This window comes from Pseudophryne corroboree, chromosome 2 (genome assembly GCF_028390025.1).
Source record: "Pseudophryne corroboree isolate aPseCor3 chromosome 2, aPseCor3.hap2, whole genome shotgun sequence".
NCBI lineage: Eukaryota > Metazoa > Chordata > Amphibia > Anura > Myobatrachidae > Pseudophryne > Pseudophryne corroboree.
The window spans coordinates 7980230-7999550 of record NC_086445.1 but is presented as its reverse complement, the minus strand read 5'-3'; the positions used below and the strand labels follow the sequence as shown (position 1 = coordinate 7999550).

General features: G+C 45.7%; 1 protein-coding gene and 1 pseudogene across 2 annotated transcripts in view; one reads left to right on the top strand and one right to left on the bottom strand.

Moving 5' to 3' along the window:
* The first annotated feature begins 690 nt into the window (after nucleotides 1–690).
* Nucleotides 691–809, top strand: LOC135051782 (5S ribosomal RNA; annotated as a pseudogene).
* A 7193-nt stretch (nucleotides 810–8002) lies between these two features.
* Nucleotides 8003–19321, bottom strand: part of LOC134992488 (zinc finger protein 664-like) — a 114422-nt gene continuing 103103 nt past the window's right edge. For both annotated transcript variants that reach the window (XM_063950785.1, XM_063950786.1), the window contains exon 3: nucleotides 8003–13407. In XM_063950785.1, the coding sequence (XP_063806855.1) occupies nucleotides 12098–13407 (1310 nt within the window). In that variant the 3' untranslated portion in view covers nucleotides 8003–12097. The remainder of the gene's footprint in view (nucleotides 13408–19321) is intronic.

Sequence of the window (19321 nt, the reverse complement as noted above, 5' to 3'; positions counted from 1 at the left end):
ATATTCACAACTAAACATTACTTTGTATACAGATCGCAGTCTCTCATCAGGAGAAAATTATTGTCATCATTTTTTTGTCACGCTGCTCAACGGAGTGTACGCCTATGTATGTACTCCACACGGAGTGTACGCCTATGTATGTACTCCACACGGAGTGTACGCCTATGTATGTACTCCACACGGAGGGTACGCCTATGTATGTACTCCACACGGAGTGTACGCCTATGTATGTACTCCACACGGGGTGTACGCCTATGTATGTACTCCACACGGAGTGTACGCCTATGTATGTACTCCACACGGAGTGTACGCCTATGTATGTACTCCACACGGAGTGTACGCCTATGTATGTACTCCACACGGAGTGTACGCCTATGTATGTACTCCACACGGAGTGATACCTTATATGTACTCCATGATCAGTACATATCATACATAGATTTACATTTATCATCAAAATTGATTGTTCCTCTGTATCCAATCCCACTTATCTCTGTGTGGTTCTTCTACTTTCACTATCTTTCGGGACTCTCACCATTGATTCAGGGGTCTCCCTGTCTAACAATGGCAGCAGATCCCCCTTCATAGCTCTCCTCCCAGGGCCACTTACCCTTTCTTATTTCCCCAAAATTTTCGTGAACTCTCATCAGTGATTCTAGAGCACAAGGTTATCGGTACATATATATATTTTTCTACTATCATACCACACTGGAAACACTCGAACCCAACCGATCTTGGAAGCTAATCAGTGTTGGGCTGAGTCAGTACTCAAATAGGAGACGTTTGAGGAATACTTGGTGTAGTAGAAATCTTTGGGCATTTGTGCTCTATGTCTAACGCTGACAGCAGATTCACCTTTCCTATCATATTCTTCTCTTTGCCCTCTCCTCCTAGATAATTAGTGATCTGACATATCAATCTTCAACAGATGTATTTAGAATGGTCTATTCACTACTAATTGAAGCAATTGCAATTGTGTATAGTTTATATCATATATCTCTGTCGCAGGCAGACCTTGGATTCAAAGTTGTGGACCTATTGTTTGATTGTAAACATGATCTAACTCGGACAGCTCACAATTATTATCCAATATTTATTGGCACTATTGATTTAATAAGAATTTACTCACCGGTAATTCTATTTCTCGTAGTCCGTAGTGGATGCTGGGAACTCCGTAAGGACCATGGGGAATAGCAGGCTCCGAAGGAGGCTGGGCACTCTAGAAAGATTTATGACTACCTGGTGTGCACTGGCTCCTCCCACTATGACCCTCCTCCAAGCCTCAGTTAGGACACCGTGCCCGGACGAGCAGACATAATAAGGAAGGATTTAGAATCCCGGGTAAGACTCTTACCAGCCACACCAATCACACCGTACAACTCGTGATACTATATCCAGTTTGACAGTATGAAAACAACTGAGCCTCTCAACAGATGGCTCAACAATAACCCTTTAGTTAACAATAACTATTTACAAGTATTGAAGACAATCCGCACTTGGGATGGGCGCCCAGCATCCACTACGGACTACGAGAAATAGAATTACCGGTGAGTAAATTCTTATTTTCTCTAACGTCCTAGTGGATGCTGGGAACTCCGTAAGGACCATGGGGATTATACCAAAGCTCCAAAACGGGCGGGAGAGTGCGGATGACTCTGTAGCACCGAATGAGAGAACTCCAGGTCCTCCTCAGCCAGGGTATCAAATTTGTAGAATTTTGCAAACGTGTTCTCCCCCGACCACGTAGCTGCTCGGCAAAGTTGTAAAGCCGAGACCCCTCGGGCAGCCGCCCAAGATGAGCCCACCTTCCTTGTGGAATGGGCATTTACAGATTTTGGCTGTGGCAGGCCTGCCACAGAATGTGCAAGCTGAATTGTACTACAAATCCAGCGAGCAATAGTCTGCTTAGAAGCAGGAGCACCCAGCTTGTTGGGTGCATACAGGATAAACAGCGAGTCAGATTTCCTGACTCCAGCCGTCCTGGAAACATATATATTCAGGGCCCTGACAACGTCCAGTAACTTGGAGTCCTCCAAGTCCCTAGTAGCCGCAGGTACCACAATAGGTTGGTTCAGGTGAAACGCTGACACCACCTTAGGGAGAAATTGGGGACGAGTCCTCAACTCTGCCCTATCCATATGGAAAATCAGATAAGGGCTTTTATACGATAAACAGGAGCGGATCTTGCCACGGGCAAGCAGGACTTTTGCCCGGGGCGCCGCCATCCGGAGGGCGCCGCACCACGGCAAGATCCGCTGCTGATGTGCCGTGCGCCCCCCGCTGCCCGCCGCCGCTGTCCCCCGCCGCGAAGGTAACTAGACGCGTAGCGTCTAGTTTCCCTTCGTCGAGAGGACGTTTACTGTGCGGTGCGCGATGACGTCATCGCGCACTGCACAGCAAAGGTCCTCTCCACGAAGGGAACTAGACACGAAGCGTCTAGTTCCCCTTCAAGGAGAGGACCTTTGCTGTGCGCGATGACGTCATCGCGCACCGCACATCTTTCATCGGCGCTACTACTGTACAGGGGGCGTAAGTGACAACGCCCCCTGTATGAAGCCACGCCCCCATCGCCTGCCCAGGGCGCTCAAAACCCCGGAGCCGGCCCTGACGATAAAGCCGCCAATTCTGACACTCGCCTGGCTGAAGCCAAGGCTAATAACATGACCACTTTCCACGTGAGATATTTCAGATCCACGGTTTTTAGTGGCTCAAACCAATGTGATTTTAAGAAACTTAACATCACGTTGAGATCCCAAGGTGCCACTGGAGGCACAAACGGGGGCTGAATATGCAGCACTCCTTTTACAAAAGTCTGAACTTCAGGTACTGAAGCTAGTTCTTTTTGAAAGAAAATCGACAGAGCCGAGATCTGTACTTTAATGGAGCCTAGTTTTAGGCCCATATTCACTCCTGCTTGCAGGAAATGCAGAAATCGACCTAGTTGAAATTCCTCTGTTGGGGCCTTATTGGCCTCGCACCATGCAACATATTTTCGCCATATGCGGTGATAATGCGTTGCCGTAACATCTTTCCTGGCCTTAATAAGCGTAGGAATGACTTCTTCCGGAATACCCTTTTCCTTTAGGATCCAGTGTTCAACCGCCATGCCGTCAAACGCAGCCGCGGTAAGTCTTGGAACAGACAGGGCCCCTGCTGTATCAGGTCCTGTCTGAGCGGTAGAGGCCACGGGTCCTCTGAGAGCATCTCTTGAAGTTCCGGGTACCACGCTCGTCTTGGCCAATCCGGAACCACGCGAATTGTGTTTACTCCTCGCTTTCTTATTATTCTCAATACCTTTGGAATGAGAGGCAGAGGAGGAAACACATAAACCAACTGGTACACCCACGGTGTCACTAGAGCGTCCACAGCTATCGCCTGAGGGTCCCTTGACCTGGCGCAATATCTTTTTAACTTTTTGTTGAGACGGGACGCCATCATGTCCACCTGTGGTTTTTCCCAACGGTTTACCAGCATCTGGAAGACTTCTGGGTGAAGTCCCCACTCCCCCGGGTGGAGGTCGTGTCTGCTGAGGAAGTCTGCTTCCCAGTTGTCCACTCCCGGAATGAACACTGCTGACAGTGCTAGTACATGATTCTCCGCCCATCGGAGAATTTTTGTGGCTTCTGCCATCGCCATCCTGCTTCTTGTGTCGCCCTGTCGATTTACATGGGCGACTGCCGTGATGTTGTCTGACTGGATCAGCACCGGCTGTGTAGGAGCAGGGCTTTTGCTCGACTTAGGGCATTGTAAATGGCCCTAAGTTCCAGAATATTTATGTGAAGGGAAGTCTCCTGACTTGACCATAGTCCTTGGAAGTTTCTTCCCTGTATGACTGCCCCCCAGCCTCGAAGGCTGGCATCCGTGGTCACCAGGACCCAGTCCTGTATTCCGAACCTGCGGCCCTCTAGAAGATGGGCACTCTGCAGCCACCACAGAAGAGACACCCTGGTCCTTGGAGAGAGGGTTATTAAGCGATGCATCTGAAGATGCGATCCGGACCACTGGTCCAACAGGTCCCACTGAAAGATTCTGGCATGGAACCTGCCGAAGGGAATTGCTTCGTAAGAGGCTACCATCTTTCCCAGGACCCGTGTGCAGCGATGCACTGATACCTGTTTTGGTTTCAGGAGGTCTCTGACTAGAGATGACAACTCCCTGGCTTTCTCCTCCGGGAGAAACACCTTCTTCTGGACTGTATCCAGAATCATACCCAGGAACAGTAGCCGTGTCGTAGGAACCAGCTGTGACTTTGGGATATTCAGAATCCAGCCGTGCTGGTGCAGCACCTCCTGAGATAGTGCTACTCCCACCAACAACTGTTCCTTGGACCTCGCTTTTATTAGGAGATCGTCCAAGTACGGGATAATTAAAACTCCCTTTCTTCAAAGGAGTATCATCATTTCCGCCATAACCTTGGTAAATACCCTCGGTGCCGTGGACAGTCCAAACGGCAGCGTCTGGAATTGGTAATGGCAATCCTGTACCACAAATCTGAGGTACTCCTGGTGAGGATGATAAATGGGGACATGCAAGTAAGCATCCTTGATGTCCAGGGATACCATGTAATCCCCCTCGTCCAGGCTTGCAATAACCGCCCTGAGCGATTCCATCTTGAACTTGAATTTCTTTATGTACGTGTTCAAGGATTTCAAATTTAGAATGGGTCTCACCGAACCGTCCGGTTTCGGTACCACAAATAGTGTGGAATAATAACCCCGGCCTTGTTGAAGTAGGGGTACCTTGATTATCACCTGCTGGGAATACAGCTTGTGAATTGCCGCTAGCACCGCCTCCCTGTCTGAGGGAGCAATCGGCAAGGCAGATTTTAGGAACCGGTGGGGTGGGGACGCCTCGAATTCCAGCTTGTACCCCTGAGATACTATTTGCAGGATCCAGGGATCCACCTGTGAGCGAACCCACTGATCGCTGAAATTTTTGAGGCGACCCCCCACCGTCCCTGGCTCCGCCTGTGGAGCCCCACCGTCATGCGGCGGACTTGGAAGAAGAAGCGGGGGAGGACTTTTGCTCCTGGGAACCTGCTGTTTGTTGCAGCCTTTTTCCCCTACCTCTGCCTCTGGACAGAAAGGACCCGCCTTTTCCACGCCTGTTTTTCTGGGTCCGAAAGGACTGAACCTGATAAAACGGCGCCTTCTTAGGCTGTGAGGGGACATGGGGTAAAAATGCTGACTTCCCAGACGTTGCTGTGGAAACTAGGTCCGAGAGACCATCCCCAAATAATTCCTCACCCTTATATGGTAACACTTCCATGTGCTTTTTTGAATCTGCATCTCCTGTCCACTGGCGAGTCCATAAGCCTCTCCTAGCAGAAATGGACAATGCACTTACTTTAGATGCCAGCCGGCAGATCTCCCTCTGTGCATCTCTCATATATAAGACTGAATCTTTTATATGGTCTATGGTTAACAGGATCGTGTCTCTGTCTAATGTGTCAATATTTTCTGACAGTTTATCTGACCACGCAGCGGCAGCACTGCACATCCAAGCTGACGCAATAGCTGGCCTAAGTATAATGCCTGTGTGTGTATATACAGACTTCAGGATCGCCTCCTGCTTTCTATCAGCAGGTTCCTTGAGGGCGGCCGTATCCGGAGACGGTAGTGCCACCTTTTTAGACAAACGTGTGAGCGCTTTATCCACCCTAGGAGGTGTTTCCCAACGTGACCTATCCTCTGGCGGGAAAGGGAACGCCATTAGTACCTTCTTAGGAATTACCAATTTTTTATCAGGGAAAGCCCACGCTTCTTCACACACTTCATTTAATTCATCTGATGGGGGAAAAACTACGGGTAGTTTTTTCTCCCCAAACATAATACCCTTTTTAGTGGTACCTGTATTTATATCAGAAATGTGTAACACCTCTTTCATTGCCTCAATCATGCAGTGAATGGCCTTAGTGGGCATCAGGTTAGACTCATCGTCGTCGACACTGGTGTCAGTATCAGTGTCGACATCTGGGTCTGTTTGAGGTAGCGGGCGTTTTAGAGCCCCTGACGACCCATGCGACGCCTGTGCAGGCACGAGCTGAGAAGTCGGCTGTCCCACATTTGGCATGTCGTCGATTTTCTTATATAAGGAGTCTATACGTGCACTCATTACTTTCCATAAGCCCATCCACTCAGGTGTCTGCCCCGCAGGGGGTGACATCCCTTCTAAAGGCATCTGCTCCGCCTCCACATCATTATCCTCATCAAACATGTCGACACAGCCGTACCGACACACCGCACACACACAAGGAATGCTCCGAATGAGGACAGGACCCACAAAAGCCCTTTGGTGGGACAGAGTGAGAGTATGCCAGCACACACCAGAGCGCTATATAATGCAGGGACTAACTGAGTTATGTCCCCTATAGCTGCTTTTTATATTATATATATATATTGGGCCTTAATTTAGTGCTTCCCCTCTCTGTTTTTACCCTGTTCTGAAGTGTAGACTGCAGGGGAGAGCAAGGGAGCTTCCTTCCAGCGGATCTGTGAAGGAGAAATGGCGCCAGTGTGTCTGAGGGAGATAGCTCCGCCCCTTTTCTGCGGCCTATTCTCCCGCTTTTTCCTGGATTCTGGCAGGGGTATTTACCACATATATAGCCTCTGGGGCTATATATTGTGGTATTTTTGCCAGCCAAGGTGTTTTTATTGCTGCTCAGGGCGCCCCCCCCAGCGCCCTGCACCCTCAGTGACCGGAGTGTGAAGTGTGTATGAGGAGCAATGGCGCACAGCTGCAGTACTGTGCGCTACCTTGGTGAAGACTGATGTCTTCTGCCGCCGTTTTTCCGGACGTCTTCTTGCTTCTGGCTCTGTAAGGGGGACGGCGGCGCGGCTCCGGGACCGAACACCAAGGACTGGGCCTGCGGTCGATCCCTCTGGAGCTAATGGTGTCCAGTAGCCTAAGAAGCCCAATCCGGCTGCAAGCAGGCGAGTTCGCTTCTTCTCCCCTTAGTCCCTCGCTGCAGTGAGCCTGTTGCCAGCAGGTCTCACTGAAAATAAAAAACCTAAACTATACTTTCTTTCTAAGGGCTCAGGAGAGCCCCTAGTGTGCATCCAACCTCGGCCGGGCACAAAATCTAACTGAGGTCTGGAGGAGGGTCATAGTGGGAGGAGCCAGTGCACACCAGGTAGTCATAAATCTTTCTAGAGTGCCCAGCCTCCTTCGGAGCCCGCTATTCCCCATGGTCCTTACGGAGTTCCCAGCATCCACTAGGACGTTAGAGAAATTACTTTTATGTGTATTTTTCTCTTTAATATATGTCCAATTACTTTATGTTTTATTTTGTGACATGAATAAAAATTTAATATTTTTAACCATCTCATTTTCAATACGAATCATTCAAGAGTGCACCCACAAAAGAGTCTTCTTTTCTCCCTTGTTGCTAAACGTTTCATACTGACTCAGGGTGCACCACCAAATATAACTATTATTGGAAAAGTTTGCCTTCTCCTACTTTATTATTGTATCTTGGTAATTATAAATATCCAGCCTTATATTCTCCTGTGCGGTATACCCCCCTATATACAAAGACCGGAGGTATGCAGGTTGTAGTCCAGACTCTCCTCTGTACTTCGGTACATTGCTATGACATTCGTACTGTAACTGTTCTCTCTGCATGTAATAAATCCCTCTTTCTCATATGTGCCTGTGAGAAGCATTGCTATATGCACACACAGAATCCGTTATGTGTGGATCCCAGCCGCCTGTGATGCGAGTTGGGTACGTTATATAAGAATCTATTTCTCTCTTTGCTAATACCACACTCCACAGGAAGGAGGTGACATGTAATCAGTGAAAGAAGCCTTTATATGCAGATTCCATTCACCCAGAGATCTTCTGGTAGTTTTATCTGGGGAAGAGAGCTATATTCATTATCTAAGGGTCTTTCAAAAACGCTTATCTCCTCACAACCCTAGCTGTTTAACACGGAGGTGTAAAAAATAAAATATATGTAAGAAATTACTATACATTATTTATAAATTTTGATTTATTTCCATGTCCCTGTCCATCCTTTGAAGGTATTAGGATGATCTATTGCCTTACAATTTTCCACTTCTCCCCGCCACCTCCCCATGATTTACCACTGCTTACTCTTTCTAATCGAGATACAGTGGGTTACCCTACCCTTACTTCTGTTATTTGTCCAGCCCAGTCTTTGGAGTCATAGCAATGTCCTGTACACATGCTATTGTTGTTTTTTATTGTACTTCTGCTTGTACTCTGTAATTTACAATGTTTTTATACTTACCCACTTGTACAGTGCTGAAGAGGCTTTGTGACACCCCAAATAATTAGTGCTATTTTGGAATTTTAAGATATGAGAAATCCATATTGTGCAATGACATTACCAGCAGGGCATCGTCTGGAGGAAACTCTTGAAGGACCTGGACTAACTGCAACCCGTTATGATGCATGATGATACAGCTAATTGCATCTTTCAATGGAGATTATACTTAGGTCAAACATGGTTGGAGTAATTGAGTAGTTTGAAGAGTAAGTATATGGTCTCTCACCATAGAATATCCCTTTGACTGAATTACAGTAATCTGATATTTTGAGGATTATGGTGTTTGTACTTAGATCACATAAATATGCACCATTAATCCATAAACTGTAGGATCTTGGTAAAGTAGTAAAAGATTTTGGGAGAAAGTGGAACATTTATTGCTGAATTCTGAGGTATTGAGGATTCTCTTGAACATTTTAGATGTTATCTAGCTGGGTAAGTATTTCTAGATAATCACTGCACTTACGGTATAAGGCCATCTGGCTGAATCTGGATCCCGCTGTGCGCCATTCTATGACGCATCCAAACAGGAAATCTCAGTCAAAATATGAAAACCAAGCATGACATAATTTGTTTCAATATTTCTCCTTGGTGCATCAAGAATCATGTTGCTCTTGTCTTGTTCCTGGGCCAAGTGATTATCATTAGAAAGCCAAAACCTTTATCAATCTCTCATTGTCCATCTTGACTAATACTACCTCTCTAAGACATCTCTCCCAACCTCCTGCTCCTTAATTCCTGATCTTCTTCTAGGATGCAGCCAATACCGGATTGACATATCTCCTGACATGACTATTATAACGTCCTCCCCCACCTACCCCGGCAGTAACCCATCCTAAAGACCATGACACTTTTCTTCCTCCCTCCATACCACTGTGCAAACCACCATCACCAAAACCTCACTCTCATATATGATATTGCCGCTAATGCTCTTAGATCAGCCTCTAATCTGTACATTGCTTCATCTCTGATTACATCACTCTCTCCTCTATGACCTCCACTTTTACTGTACTCCCTATCCTGTGTGACCAGGTTCTCCCCCAACCTTCCATCTCTCAAAATTCCCCTCTTCCAGTCAACCCTACATCTACCTGAAAGTATGCTCTGTGCACGAGCAGCTACTGCCCCATGGAACTAATTCCTAGCATCTCAGCTTTGGGTATTAGCTCTAATAGTAGGGCCATTGTGCAATCATTTCATGCCTGTAGCTTCTTGGTCAGCCATGTACGTCCATGTTTAACACCAACTGTCAGACACGGAAAACTCTGTGCAGCCTTATACATAAATAATTCTGATACAATGATAACTACATCCCACTGTGTAACATACCCTAATGTATTCTATTAATACATAAATTATAATAATCATATTGATATAAACAAGGACACAGCATCCCACCATGTTATACTCCACCAGTGTAGAACAGGGCTTCTCAAACCCACTGTATCATATAATAGCATACATATATAAAGACCAGGACATGCTCCATATTATAATCCCACTCACATCTTTCCAACTGTGACGCTGAAAGGAACATGCAGGCAGTGTGAATATACACCAGGACACGTTATCCACCCCAAATATATATAAAAAAAATTCCCACTACCACCCACCTGTGTTTTTCCTGCACTGTGTACCTCCACTGATTGCACACGTGTCCGTTTTCTCATACTGTATATGCACTGGGCCCTTGTATGGCTCACCTCCCACAGTTCAACCTTCGAAGTGCGCCCAACATGGCTGCCCCATCTGGTGGCTTGTGGATGGGATGAAAAATACATGGACCTGATGGTTTTGTTGGAACTCTACTGTGAACCTTAGGACTCTGAAATCACCCCCATTTTGTGTCATCTCTTCTAGGGGTGGACTATTCCACCCTGGGTAACCCTACGCTGAGCGCCCAAGATGGCTGCCGCACCTGATACCTTGTGAGGGTGGAATACACAACCCGTGGAAGTTATTACCCAAAATGCCTTCACCAATCCTGCATAATGCTTCTGTGTGCATAAGGTTTTCTTTATTATGTCTGTGTGGCTGATCTATTTCTGTTTTACTTAAATATTCTGTATTATGTACATTGTTTTTGATATCTGTAAAGCGCCTTGAGTCCTGTTGGAGAAAGAGCGCTATATAAATACAATTATTATTATTATTATTATTACATGTGTATAGATTGGTCACCTTTCCCATTATGTTATACTTATTAATTATTCCATTTATCTAAGGCCAATAACCTCCATCCCACTGTATAATAATCCTCCATTTCTATAGACCAGCACAGACCAGGACACCCTATCCCATGATATATTCTATTTATATACAGATAAATAATAATGATTATACAGACATGATATAATCCCCCCTCCCCTGTATACACATGTTATATTTCATGTACTGTACATACTGTAGACTTGTACACCCGCCTCCCACTGTGTTATACTCGCCGCATTTACACAGGGCCAGTAACCCTCCCCAAACACTCCTCTTATGTACACCCACACCTTATAGTCACATCATTTACTGTCAATGCAGATACATATTTACTTTCACACTTACTATATTAAAGAAATTAAGTCATTCAAAGACATGAACTCTTAAAACGCTGAGTATTTCTTCACCATTAAAAAGAAAATATGATTAATAAGGAGTAAAAGTATCAGCACAGCATAACAATGCACACTACAGTGTAAACATGACACTACTACACACAAACTACTGATCTACATGTAACAAGTGCCCTGCCATACCCTGCTCGTAGCTATGGATAGCGCCTCCCCCTCTAACCGCGCCAATATGCCCCGGAATACACTAACTCATTAAGCTGCTGAAGCGGGGATATGAAGTCTCAGGTAATGAGGGGGAGAAACGCTATTTACTATTAACAGCTGATCTCTCCGTTTCTCAATACTATGGGCTAGGCCAGGAGCCTGAGAGCATCTAGACCTGTACTTTAAATTGCACTAAGAACATTCAGAAAGACGTGTATGCCAGTCCACCAGCCTGAATGTATCTCAACATATTTCACCCATCGGCCTGATTGAAGCACGGTTCCCGACAATCTGAGCGGCCTTTTCCACTAATGTCTGGGTCAGCGGTCTTGAGAACCTTCTCACAGTTAAAGATAACCAATGAATAACTCATGAGAGTGCACCGCAGCTCACACTCTACACAACCTGTGACATACATAGAATACATAGTACAGTCTGATCTATTACAGATGGTACAGGAGAGATCAATGAGACCATGAGTGCTCGATACAGAAGCCAGACATCCCCGAGACTCTGATCGAGCACAGAGTCCCAAAGACTCTAAAGTGGAATCGCCCCTTAAATTCCCAACTATGACAGCAAGATTCCGGCTGATTACGACAGTAAGAGAACCCCTTGGTCTTTGTAGCAGGCAGAGTTTATATTTCCTCTTTCAACGGGTTTTGTAACAGCCACATTTCAGGAAGATTCCCCTGTTACTCCCCATTACTCCTGCATTCTGCAACTCATGGAAACTAAGTACAATGTATTTCATACATGATCATTTTATGTTCTGAGAAGACTCAACGTGCTCTTCCCTGACATGGTGATATGCTGTGACCTGCTGGTCCCTCATGTGGTGACACGAGCTGCTCCGCTGGTCTCTCATATGGTGACACGAGGTGCTCCGCTGGTCTCTCATATGGTGACACAAGGCGCTCCGCTGGTCCCTCATATGGTGATATGAGGCACTCTGCTGGTCACTCATATGAGGCACTCCGCTGGTTACGTCTCCCAGGTTAGTGATACAGAGTGTTACTTCTTCTTTGCCGTGGGCCTACATGTAGGAGTTTTCCACCATGTGTGACCTTTGATGTGTCACTAGCTGATAGCTCCAACAAAAGCTCCGACCACACTCAATACACGTGTATGGTTTCTCTCCGGTGTGTACCCGCTGGTGTCGTGCGAGCTGGTAACTCCAGCTGAAGTTTTTCCCACACTGCATGCAAGTATAGGGCTTCTCTCCAGTATGCGTCCGCTGGTGTTTGTTATAATCGGAGTTGCGGCTGAAGTTCTTGCCGCAGAGCAGGCATTGGAAAGGCTTCTCATTACTATGGGTGACACGATGTCGGTCACATCCCACCTTATCGATGAAACATTTGCCACATTCCGGGCAGGTGTAAGGTTTCTCTCCGGTGTGAATCCGCTGGTGTGTCACCAGCACGGACCTCTGACTGAAGCTCTTCCCACAAGCGGTGCAGGTGTAGGGCTTCTCTCCGGTATGTATCCGCTGGTGCATTACCAGCTTGGAGCTCTCACTAAAGCTCTTGCCACACTGATTGCAGGTGTACGGCCTTTCCCCGGTGTGAGTTCTCTTATGCGTGATGAGATGCGAGCGGACGCTGAAGCTCTTGCCGCAGTCACTACATAAATATGGCCGCTCGCCTGTGTGTGTTCTCTGGTGTATGACCAGCTTGGAGCTCTCACTGAAGCTCTTGCCGCACTCTATACATGTGTAAGGCCGTTCGCCTGTGTGAGTTCTCTGATGTCGGACAAGTTGGGAACTTTCACTGAAACATTTGCCACAGTCTGCACAAGCAAAGGGCTTCTCGCCAGTGTGGATTTTGTGGTGTCGGATGAGCAGAGAGCAGGAGGTGAAGCTTTTCCCGCACTCCTTGCAGGGATAGGGCCTCTCTCCGGTGTGGTTCCGGTGATGCTGAATAAGTAGAGACTTCTGGCTGAATCTCTTCCCACAGACTGTGCACAGGAACGGCTTTGCCTTTGTGCTGTGTCTCCTCTGAGAGCCCGCGTGTCTGTCTGATGGCAGAGAATCCTCATTGTGGGTTGTCTCAGCTGTTACAGATGCCGCTGGGGGAACCCTGGGGGAACTTACCGCTGCGTTCCCTTCCAGATGTAAAAGTTCAAGCAGGTTTTCATGAGAAGGTTCACTCTTCACACACGAGTCGTTATCTTGAGGACATGCAATAAGGTCATTACAACTGAAAATGTTTAGAGAAAGTCTTTCTGGAGAACTGGATATTGGATTCCGGCGTGTTTTGGTGGGTTTCCGCCGACGCCTGGGGGTCTCAGCTGAGTTGCGTCTGGCAGCAGCTCTCTCCCGACATGGTGTAAGGACTGTGTTTGCCTCTGTGGGACACATAACATTATACATTAGATAGAGCAACGCAACTGAAGTGCTCCCAATCTCTCTCCACATTACACATTCATTATACACAACACTCTTATCTAGAGACTAGAGTGCTCACAGCATCGCAGGTTCCCTGCTGCTACCTGAGACAGGTAACCTCTCACATCACCGATCCCTGCTGCTGAGACAGGTAACCTCTCACATCACCTATCCCTGCTGCTACCTGAGACAGGTAACCTCTCACATCACCTATCCCTGCTGCTGAGACAGGTAACCTCTCATATCACATATCCCTGCTGCTACCTGAGACAGGTAACCACTCACATCACCTATCCCTGCTGCTACCTGAGACAGGTAACCTCTCACATCACCTATCCCTGCTACTACCTGAGACAGGTAACCTCTCACATCACCTATCCCTGCTGCTACCTGAGACAGGTAACCACTCACATCACCTATCCCTGCTGCTACCTGAGACAGGTAACCTCTCACATCACCTATCCCTGCTACTACCTGAGACAGGTAACCTCTCACATCACCTATCCCTGCTGTTACCTGAGACAGGTAACCTCTCACATCACCTATCCCTGCTGCTACCTGAGACAGGTAACCTCTCACTTCACCTATCCCTGCTGCTACCTGAGACAGGTAACCACTCACATCACCTATCCCTGCTGTTACCTGAGACAGGTAACCTCTCACATCACCTATCCCTGCTGCTACCTGAGACAGGTAACCTCTCACATCACCTATCCCTGCTGCTACCTGAGACAGGTAACCTCTCACATCACCAATCCCTGCTGCTACCTGAGACAGGTAACCTCTCACATCACCAATCCCTGCTGCTACCTGAGACAGGTAACCACTCACATCACCTATCCCTGCTGCTACCCGAGACAGGTAACCTCTCACATCACCTATCCCTGCTGCTACCAGAGACAGGTAACCTCTCACATCACCTATCCCTGCTGCTACCTGAGACAGGTAACCTCTCACATCACCTATCCCTGCTGCTACCTGAGACAGGTAACCTCTCACATCACCTATCCCTGCTGCTACCTGAGACAGGTAACCTCTCACATCACCTATCCCTGCTGCTACCTGAGACAGGTAACCTCTCACATCACCTATCCCTGCTGCTACCTGAGACAGGTAACCTCTCACATCACCTATCCCTGCTGCTACCTGAGACAGGTAACCTCTCACATCACCTATCCCTGCTGTTACCTGAGACAGGTAACCTCTCACATCACCTATCCCTGCTGTTACCTGAGACAGGTAACCTCTCACATCACCTATCCCTGCTGTTACCTGAGACAGGTAACCTCTCACATCACCTATCCCTGCTGCTACCTGAGACAGGTAACCTCTCACATCACCAATCCCTGCTGCTACCTGAGACAGGTAACCTCTCACATCACCAATCCCTGCTGCTACCTGAGACAGGTAACCACTCACATCACCTATCCCTGCTGCTACCCGAGACAGGTAACCTCTCACATCACCTATCCCTGCTGCTACCCGAGACAGGTAACCTCTCACATCACCTATCCCTGCTGCTACCCGAGACAGGTAACCTCTCACATCACCTATCCCTGCTGCTACCTGAGACAGGTAACCTCTCACATCACCTATCCCTGCTGTTACCTGAGACAGGTAACCTCTCACATCACCTATCCCTGCTGTTACCTGAGACAGGTAACCTCTCACATCACCAATCCCTGCTGCTACCTGAGACAGGTAACCTCTCACATCACCAATCCCTGCTGCTACCCGAGACAGGTAACCACTCACATCACCTATCCCTGCTGCTACCCGAGACAGGTAACCTCTCACATCACCTATCCCTGCTGCTACCAGAGACAGGTAACCTCTCACATCACCTATCCCTGCTGCTACCAGAGACAGGTAACCTCTCACATCATCTATCCCTGCTGCTACCTGAGACAGGTAACCTCTCACATCACCTATCCCTGTTACCCGAGACAGGTAACCACTCACATCACCTATCCCTGCTGCTACCTGAGGCAGGTAACCTCTCACATCACCAATCCCTGCTGCTACCTGAGACAGGTAACCACTCACATCACCTATCCCTGCTGCTACCCGAGACAGGTAACCTCTCACATCACCTATCCCTGCTGCTACCTGAGACAGGTAACCTCTCACATCACCTATCCCTGCTGCCACCCGAGACAGGTAACCACTCACATCACCTATCCCTGCTGTTACCTGAGACAGGTAACCTCTCACATCACCTATACCTGCTACTGAGACAGGTAACCTCTCACATCACCTATCCCTGCTGCTACCTGAGACAGGTAACCTCTCACATCACCTATCCCTGCTGCTACCTGAGACAGGTAACCTCTCACATCACCTATCCCTGCTACTGAGACAGGTAACCTCTCACATCACCTATACCTGCTGCTACCTGAGACAGGTAACCTCTCACATCACCTATCCCTGCTGTTACCTGAGACAGGTAACCTCTCACATCACCTATCCCTGCTGCTACCCGAGACAGGTAACCTCTCACATCACCTATCCCTGTTACCTGAGACAGGTAACCTCTCACATCACCTATCCCTGCTGCTACCCGAGACAGGTAACCTCTCACATCACCTATCCCTGTTACCTGAGACAGGTAACCTCTCACATCACCTATACCTGCTGTTACCTGAGACAGGTAACCTCTCACATCACCTATACCTGCTACTGAGACAGGTAACCTCTCACATCACCTATCCCTGCTTCTACCTGAGACAGGTAACCTCTCATATCACCTATCCCTGCTGCTACCCGAGACAGGCAACCTCTCACATCACCTATCCCTGTGACCTGAGACAGGTAACCACTCACATCACCTATACCTGTTACCCGAGACAGGTAACCTCGTACATCATCTATCATATAGTGTAATGGTGTGTAATACAGTATGTATCTATATCAGAGTGCAGGATAATAACTCTCTCTCCTATAGCATATAGTGTAATGGTGTGTAATACAGTATGTATCTATATCAGAGTGCAGGATAATAACTCTCTCTCCTATAGCATATAGTGTAACGGTGTGTAATACAGTATGTATCTATATCAGAGTGCAGGATAATAACTCTCTCTCCTATAGCATATAGTGTAATGGTGTGTAATACAGTATGTATCTATATCAGAGTGCAGGATAATAACTCTCTCTCCTATAGCATATAGTGTAATGGTGTGTAATACAGTATGTATCTATATCAGAGTGCAGGATAATAACTCCCTCTCCTATAGCATATAGTGTAATGGTGTGTAATACAGTATGTATCTATATCAGAGTGCAGGATAATAACTCTCTCTCCTATAGCATATAGTGTAACGGTGTGTAATACAGTATGTATCTATATCAGAGTGCAGGATAATAACTCTCTCTCCTATAGCATATAGTGTAATGGTGTGTAATACAGTATGTATCTATATCAGAGTGCAGGATAATAACTCTCTCTCCTATAGCATATAGTGTAACGGTGTGTAATACAGTATGTATCTATATCAGAGTGCAGGATAATAACTCTCTCTCCTATAGCATATAGTGTAATGGTGTGTAATACAGTATATATCTATATCAGAGTGCAGGGCAATAACTCTCTCCTATAGCATATAGTGTAATGGTGTGTAATACAGTATGTATCTATATCAGAGTGCAGGATAATAACTCTCTCTCCTATAGCATATAGTGTAATGGTGTGTAATACAGTATGTATCTATATCAGAGTGCAGGATAATAACTCTCTCTCCTATAGCATATAGTGTAATGGTGTGTAATACAGTATGTATCTATATCAGAGTGCAGGATAATAACTCTCTCTCCTATAGCATATAGTGTAATGGTGTGTAATACAGTATGTATCTACATCAGAGTGCAGGATAATAACTCTCTCTCCTATAGCATATAGTGTAACGGTGTGTAATACAGTATGTATCTATATCAGAGTGCAGGATAATAACTCTCTCTCCTATAGCATATAGTGTAACGGTGTGTAATACAGTATGTATCTATATCAGAGTGCAGGATAATAACTCTCTCTCCTATAGCATATAGTGTAATGGTGTGTAATACAGTATGTATCTATATCAGAGTGCAGGACAATAACTCTCTCTCCTATAGCATATAGTGTAACGGTGTGTAATACAGTATGTATCTATATCAGAGTGCAGGATAATAACTCTCTCTCCTATAGCATATAGTGTAACGGTGTGTAATACAGTATGTATCTATATCAGAGTGCACGACAATAACTCCCTCTCCTATAGCATATAGTGTAACGGTTTGTAATACAGTATGTATCTATATCAGAGTGCAGGATAATAACTCTCTCTCCTATAGCATATAGTGTAACGGTGTGTAATACAGTATGTATCTATATCAGAGTGCAGGATAATAACTCTCTCTCCTATAGCATATAGTGTAATGGTGTGTAATACAGTATGTATCTATATCAGAGTGCAGGATAATAACTCTCTCTCCTATAGCATATAGTGTAACGGTGTGTAATACAGTATGTATCTATATCAGAGTGCAGGATAATAACTCTCTCTCCTATAGCATATAGTGTAATGGTGTGTAATACAGTATGTATCTATATCAGAGTGCAGGATAATAACTCTCTCTCCTATATCATATAGTGTAACGGTGTGTAATACAGTATGTATCTATATCAGAGTGCAGGATAATAACTCTCTCTCCTATAGCATATAGTGTAACGGTGTGTAATACAGTATGTATCTATATCAGAGTGCAGGATAATAACTCTCTCTCCTATAGCATATAGTGTAATGGTGTGTAATACAGTATGTATCTATATCAGAGTGCAGGATAATAACTCTCTCTCCTATAGCATATAGTGTAACGGTGTGTAATACAGTATGTATCTATATCAGAGTGCAGGATAATAACTCTCTCTCCTATAGCATATAGTGTAATGGTGTGTAATACAGTATGTATCTATATCAGAGTGCAGGATAATAACTCTCTCTCCTATAGCATATAGTGTAATGGTGTGTAATACAGTATGTATCTATATCAGAGTGCAGGGTAATAACTCCCTCTCCTATAGCATATAGTGTAACGGTGTGTAATACAGTATATATCTACATCAGAGTGCAGGATAATAACTCTCTCTCCTATAGCATATAGTGTAATGGTGTGTAATACAGTATGTATCTACATCAGAGTGCAGGATAATAACTCTCTCTCCTATAGCATATAGTGTAACGGTGTGTAATACAGTATGTATCTATATCAGAGTGCAGGATAATAACTCTCTCTCCTATAGCATATAGTGTAACGGTGTGTAATACAGTATGTATCTATATCAGAGTGCAGGATAATAACTCTCTCTCCTATAGCATATAGTGTAATGGTGTGTAATACAGTATGTATCTATATCAGAGTGCAGGATAATAACTCTCTCTCCTATAGCATATAGTGTAACGGTGTGTAATACAGTATGTATCTATATCAGAGTGCACGACAATAACTCCCTCTCCTATAGCATATAGTGTAACGGTTTGTAATACAGTATGTATCTATATCAGAGTGCAGGATAATAACTCTCTCTCCTATAGCATATAGTGTAATGGTGTGTAATACAGTATGTATCTATATCAGAGTGCAGGGCAATAACTCTCTCTCCTATAGCATATAGTGTAATGGTGTGTAATACAGTATGTATCTATATCAGAGTGCAGGATAATAACTCTCTCTCCTATAGCATATAGTGTAATGGTGTGTAATACAGTATGTATCTATATCAGAGTGCAGGATAATAACTCTCTCTCCTATAGCATATAGTGTAACGGTGTGTAATACAGTATGTATCTATATCAGAGTGCAGGATAATAACTCTCTCTCCTATAGCATATAGTGTAA